General features: G+C 50.1%; 1 protein-coding gene across 1 annotated transcript; it reads right to left on the bottom strand.

Annotated features, from left to right (window-relative positions):
- Positions 1 to 860: 860 nt before the first annotated feature.
- LOC100682418 (BEL1-like homeodomain protein 9) lies at positions 861 to 5948 on the bottom strand. Its single transcript, XM_044554847.1, has 4 exons — positions 4675 to 5948; positions 3490 to 3863; positions 2036 to 2096; positions 861 to 1855 (listed from the first exon to the last, which is right to left on the bottom strand). Exons 1-4 carry the CDS (start codon positions 5365 to 5367, stop codon positions 1241 to 1243), a joined length of 1743 nt encoding a protein of 580 aa, XP_044410782.1. The 5' UTR covers positions 5368 to 5948; the 3' UTR covers positions 861 to 1240.
- Positions 5949 to 6173: the final 225 nt, after the last annotated feature.

Below are 6173 nucleotides of genomic sequence, written 5' to 3'. Positions count from 1 at the left end.
TGGCAGAAGGCAGCGCATGATATTTCTTCAGTAGGCATGCAGAATCAGAGACCAATAATATACCCATGCATGCTGCACCAGGGCAATGCAATGCAATGCATGCAGAGCCTATAGCTAGAAAAGAAAGTTTATCAGCACTCCCGCAACAAACAGTGCCCTTTTTAACCAAGAGAAGTGGTTACTTTTGGGCGAGAAGTAGTAGTAGAGCAGGTGGTCAGTGACGTGCATGGATCCCCTCCACGAAAAAAAGAAGCAGCTCCATGGAGCCCCCCAGCTGTTCATACTGGAGTGGCAGTACTCACTCACCAGTCACCAAAGCGTACGTCAAATCAGATGCTGCGGAACCGAGGGCCGTGGAGAACCGATCCCAGGTAACATGGGCCTTTTCTTTCACCCTGGGGAGAGGTAAAAAAGAACCCTTCTTCATCATGGCGCCTCCCCCATGGCCAGTAAACGGCGAGTTGTTTAGTGCATCGATCAAGGAGCGGAGATGGCCTACAGTAGGCGCGGATCAGCCCTTGACAGATGTTGTTAGGGTGGTTAACAGAGGAAGGATGCCAGTGAAAGTTTAGCAGATCATGTCTTGTCCAGGCTTTAGGAGGCTACTCCATCTAAGGATGCAACAAGATCGCTCGTTAACACTCCGCCACCTGATTTCTTAGTTTAATACGGGTACATGCGAAAGGCTAACTACACAAGATCAGAGAAGATAAGGCTATCTATCTGTCCAGTCCACAGTCATATTCTAGTGCTACAATACACATTGAAGCTTCGGCACTCACTAGCTGCATGCTGTAGAGTAGAATCTTTAGATTACTGTGATGATAGATAAAATTTGCAGCCTAGCTAATAAAGATAAATTCATAAATGGAGCACCCTTTATTTGCCACGGTGGGAGCACTCGCATACGCAAGTCGATCAATGGAGATACAGGGTTAATAAGGGAGCTTAATCTAGGATCAGAACAAATAGGGAAGAACTGCATGCTACAACAGGCCTTTTAAAGGTAGTACTTCTCTCTGCACTGCATGCTCTCTATGTAGCCCCACTCTGTCAAATATTGACAGCATTCCAGGGTCTACACGAGAAGCATATGTACGGTGTACCAATGCACCCTTGTTACCTTCATCATCCTACTTCTAGTACAATACACGTGGCCAGCATACAAGATCTCATCTGCATGTTGTTGCATGCTGATGATCCCAGCAATGGAGCAATCATGCATGTGTTTGTTCATCGATCACCCAACGAAGTCATGGAGCAGATGGCCGCCCATTTCCTTGGTGAAGTGCCGGTCCTGGCCTCCGAACGAGGCCGCCATCGCGTAGGCGTCGCTGACGTCCTCCAGCCCGAACCGGTGCGCGAGGTTGAGCGGGAGCGCCGCCGGGAGGGGCTCGGCGATGTAGGCCCGGTTGTTCTGGTGGAGGCCGAGGGTGAGGGAGACGCCGCCGCTGCTCCCGGCGCCGCTCGCGCCTTCGACCTGCTGATGGGGATGCGACAGTGCAATGCCGTGGTGGTGCTGGTGGTGCGCGGCCATCCCGCTGCCGTTGTACGCGAAGCTCACCTGTCCCGGCATGTCGTGGGTCATCGGGGAGAGCTCGCTCTGGATGTGCCGATGTGCAGCGTGGGCGCTGCGGTTCTGTGACATGCTGCTGCTTTGCCCTTGGTGTGAGTTCGAAGGATCGGAGGGCCTCCCGCTGCTGTCCGGCGAATGCTGCTGGGTTTGCTGCTGCACGCCGAGCTGATTCTTGTCGGCGGCCGAGCTCTTATGCCCCTGCCGCATCTCCAGGTTGTGGATTTCTTCCACCATTGGCTTCCAGAGTCTAACCCTTGCGTTGATGAACCAGTTTGAGACCTGCCCACCATGAAATGTTTCGAGATCATCAGGCAGGCCATTTTTCCAAAGTCTATAACTTTCTTTATTTTATAGAAGTACTAGTATATTCATGGTGCTAACAGGCCTTGCCTAGCAGCCAGCATGGCATGAAGAGTTACATTAAAGTAGAAACACACGACACATGAAATGGTTACTTGCCTGATTCCTCGTTAAGCCTGTTTGTTTAGCCAACATTTGCTTGTCGCTATCAGTTGGGTACCTGGAAAGCACAACAAATTAGTGTGATGGCAAATACAGAAACATACAATGGGTAGACAGCAACACAAACAAGCACAAGCACTGTAAATAATTACAGGCTAGAAGCTTCAACCAAAAAAAAACTGAACATTGTTTTAAGTCATATTACGCCATTTAGACCTAAAACCTAGCATGTCATTATGTGTTATGGTCATTTAGGATCTTATGACAAAAGTTTAGCCCTCTACAACAATGCCTCGTCCAGTTAAGAAGGTTAAGATAAACCACATTTAAACTCAGTATCTCACGCAAACCGGCGTTTGATGAACACAGGTATAGAAGTCCATATACACTACCAAATACTAGTGTATAAGGAATAAAACAAATGTGAAAGGACAACTTTTACAATAGTACTCCCTCCGTTCCTAAATATTAGACATTTTAGAGATTTCAAATACGGACTACATACGGAGTAAAATGAGTGAATTTACACTCTAATAAGTCTATATACATCCATATGTAGTTTGTATTGAAATCTCTAAAAAGTCTTATATTTAGAAACGGAGGGAGTACATAATTATATTGCTAGCAGTAAGTAGTAACAAAATACAGAAAGCTGATAAGCATGGATGCACCATATTTGACATGTCTATGTTATTTGCAAAGCAGTCTCCATCAAAGCATCAAATCTGCAAGAATTGACCGGCACTAACAAAAGCGGCAGATGTGGTGACATCGTTGTAAGATCTGGTGCCTAGCCTAAGTTAGATGCAAAGAGAGCGCGTCAGAAACTAATTGTCAAGTGGGACCCATGCTAGAACCCCAAAAGACATGCATTTAATGATAGTTGAACGTTCTTCTTATCATACGGTACCGAATCAACAGTCGACACAGATCTAGTGCTACGGAAGGATTTATTTCTCCCCCACTTCCACAAATTCCTTTTCTCCTGTTACTAGATTGCATGCACTAAAACAGTGGCGAGCTAATCCGCAATTTTCAGTGGACAGTGGATGCCCACGAAAATAAGATTTATAAGCTTTCAGTAAAGCAAACGGTTTCAAGCCATAGGTTTGCTTGTGCTTGCACACTATCTCAGGCATTTATCCCATGTCTCGGATCTATGCATGATGCTCACACTAGAAGGAATCGTTTGTTAGTTGCACTTGCAGCATATCATAATGGCATGTCATGTCACTGCTACCCTACTATGGATATAAACATTCGCATTTGCCAGCTGCAGGTACAGGTAAGATACTGTCGTAAGTACTCCCTCCGTTCCATAATACTTGTCGTGGTTTAGTTCAACGGAAAGTATTATGGAATCAGAGGGAGTATATTTCAAAAATTGCATAGTGCACCTCCATATTATGAACACGAAATCAAATATGATGGAGGATATGCCATGTACTCACGGATGCAAGAAGTGCTCGAACAGCCAGGCGCGAAGAACCGACACTGCGCGCTCTGGGAGTCCCCTCTGTGGCCGCCAAATGTTGTGGGGCTGGCTGAACGCGTTCGCGTTGCCTCCCCTCATGAGGGCGGCGCTGCCGCCCATGAGCCCGAAGTTGGCCATGTCTTCCTTGCCGAGGCTGTCTTTCCCGGCGGCCACCTTGCTGGTGTTGCGCAGCTGGCTCTGTATGGTGCTCTTTAGGTACTTGAAATGCTTCGACATCGTCCGGAGAGCGATGGAGGCAAAGGGGGCGGCGTTGCTCAGCCCGGCGACGGTTTCAAACGAGGAGATCACAGCTTGGAGCTGCTGGTAGTATTGCCTGTATCGCTTGCAAACCTACAAGATTGTTTTGCTTGTGTTAGAACAGAGATAATAAGTGGGACTGCCTTAGTTGTTGCAACCAATAAACACCTGCAATCTTGGTAAGAAGTTGTACAGATGAGTTGTTTGAAAGAAACGGATTATCGTGTGTAGATGTGTACACACTACCAGATCATATGTCACTTCAAAATTATTGACCTAGCTATGATTACATGAAGGGAAACAACTTTCCTGAGCTAAATTAAACCAGTGTGTACTATGCTTTTATGAAGAAAAAACAAGAAGCTGGGACTACATGGACAGCAGAATCTTACAGCTTTACATCGATGAGTATAGAACCATGCTGAAAGAGGACAAACTCTAGGAATCTTAGAAAGCAGCAACTTGAATTTTTTTTATGAAATAAAATTAGAGCATACTGTGGAATTCGCTGTTCTAATTTCATGTTCATCAACTACTACTGTGTGCAACTCTTTGATCATCGACTCTAGATCAAGTTGCTGCTAGTTTTACAAGAAGACCAAAAGAAAATAACTGTTCAACGCAAACAGTGCAAAAATAAGTGAGGCATATAATAAGCAAAGAAATATATCCAAAAGAGAAGATATCATGATCCATACATATCAACCACCATCAAATCGAAAGCACAAGAAATAAGCTGTGGAACCACAGTGAATAAAGATTCACAAGCTGCATCCGTGATGTGACCATGAGATGTTGGTCAGATTCTTCTCCACGAAGAAGAAAATAATTATGACATGGGAACGGAAGAGAAAGATGCATGAAGAGAAGGGAATTTAGAGGTAACATATGATTGATAACTCACTTCTTCCATGAGGGAGATGAGCCTAGTCTTCCTCCACTGTTGCTCGGCGCCGGAGACCGTGACGCCCTCAGCGGCAGCGCGGTCGCTGCTGTCCATCTCGTGGCCGACGTCGCCCGCGGCGTCCATGGCATCCAAGTCGAGCAACCCGTCGTCGGAGCAGCGGTCCAGCTGCGAGGGCCGGCCGCCGACGTCGCAGATCTCCTCCAGCAGCTTCTGCGCGGGGCCCAGGAACCTAGAGCGCCCGAGCACGGCTGCGTAGCCCGTGAAGGGCCCGTACGGCCCGGTGGCACCGGCGAGGTGCCTCCGCTGCTGAGGCGGAGGGTTCGAGGAGGACGAGGACAGCGAGAGCGCGAAGTTCTGGCTCGGGATCTGGGCTCCTGCCGGCATCCCGTGGACCAGGAGCTGGTTGTGGGCGTGCGCCAGCGTGGGGCTGTGCGGCGAGTAGGAGGAGGAGGAGGACGCGTAGGAGTAGAAGGGCACCGTGGGCGGCGGCCAGGCGCCCGGCGTGGGCGAGGAGGAGTCCGCCGGGTCCGGCGGGAACCGCAGCTTCTCGCGGCGGCTGTGCTGCGGCACGTGGTAGAGCTGGCCCGCCGCGGCCTGGCCCAGCAGCAGCTGGTGCTGGTGGTGCTGCTGATGCTGATGCTGATGCTGGTGCTCGGCGCCGCCCCCGTACCCGCCAGCGGCCGATGACATGGCGGCGGCGCGGCCGTGTACGTGCGCGCGTACGTACGTAAGCTCAGCTCAGCTCAGCTCGCCCAGCCTCGGAGGCCGCGCGACGTAGCTCGGTTAGCTAGCTAGACGCCCTGGAGAGAGTAAGGGGGAGAGAGAGGGAGGGATGGAGGACAGGAAGCGGGAGAGGAGATCGAGAAGGCAGCGACTCCCGCACTTTGCGAGCGCCTGGCCGGGAGGGAGCACTGGCAGGGGTTCGTCGTCGCGCGCTCGATCGGCCGACCTGATCTGATGTCCCTCTGCTTTTGTGCGTTTTTGGTGGTGGCGTCGGGCTGGGTTCGGGCGGGGTGCCTTTCTTTTCTCTCTTTCTGCAAAGGTGCGCGCAGCTAGGCTAGCCGCGGCAGAGGATGAGGCGAAGGAGGGAGGAGAGCGACGGGAAATGGTGAGCAGTGAAAGAGAAAGGCAGAAAGGGAGTTGGTGCTGGTCTGGTCTGCTCGTGTGAGTGAGTGAGGAAGAGGAGGTGGATGGATGGACGGATGACCCGAGCGAGAGCGAGGGGAGAACCAGGCTGCCTGCCAGGGGTAGTGGGTTTTGTACTTCGGCGCCGGGCAGGAGGCTTTGCCAGGTTTTTATGGACGCCGAGGGAAGCGGAGCGGGCGGTTTCCGTGGGTCTTTTTTCCCAGTCCCCTTTGATACGAGAAAATCTTCAGTGACTTGAGTTTTATGGAGTACACACTCACAACAGAAATCAAGATTAGATCATATAGTTGACACCATTGATGTGAGACTAGATCATATGGTTGACACCATTGATACTTGATTTCTGTTGT

The sequence above is a fragment of the Triticum aestivum genome, chromosome 1B, assembly GCF_018294505.1.
Source record: "Triticum aestivum cultivar Chinese Spring chromosome 1B, IWGSC CS RefSeq v2.1, whole genome shotgun sequence".
Lineage (NCBI taxonomy): Eukaryota > Viridiplantae > Streptophyta > Magnoliopsida > Poales > Poaceae > Triticum > Triticum aestivum.
Note: the sequence above shows the minus strand (reverse complement) of the source record. Positions and strands in the feature narration are given on the sequence as shown.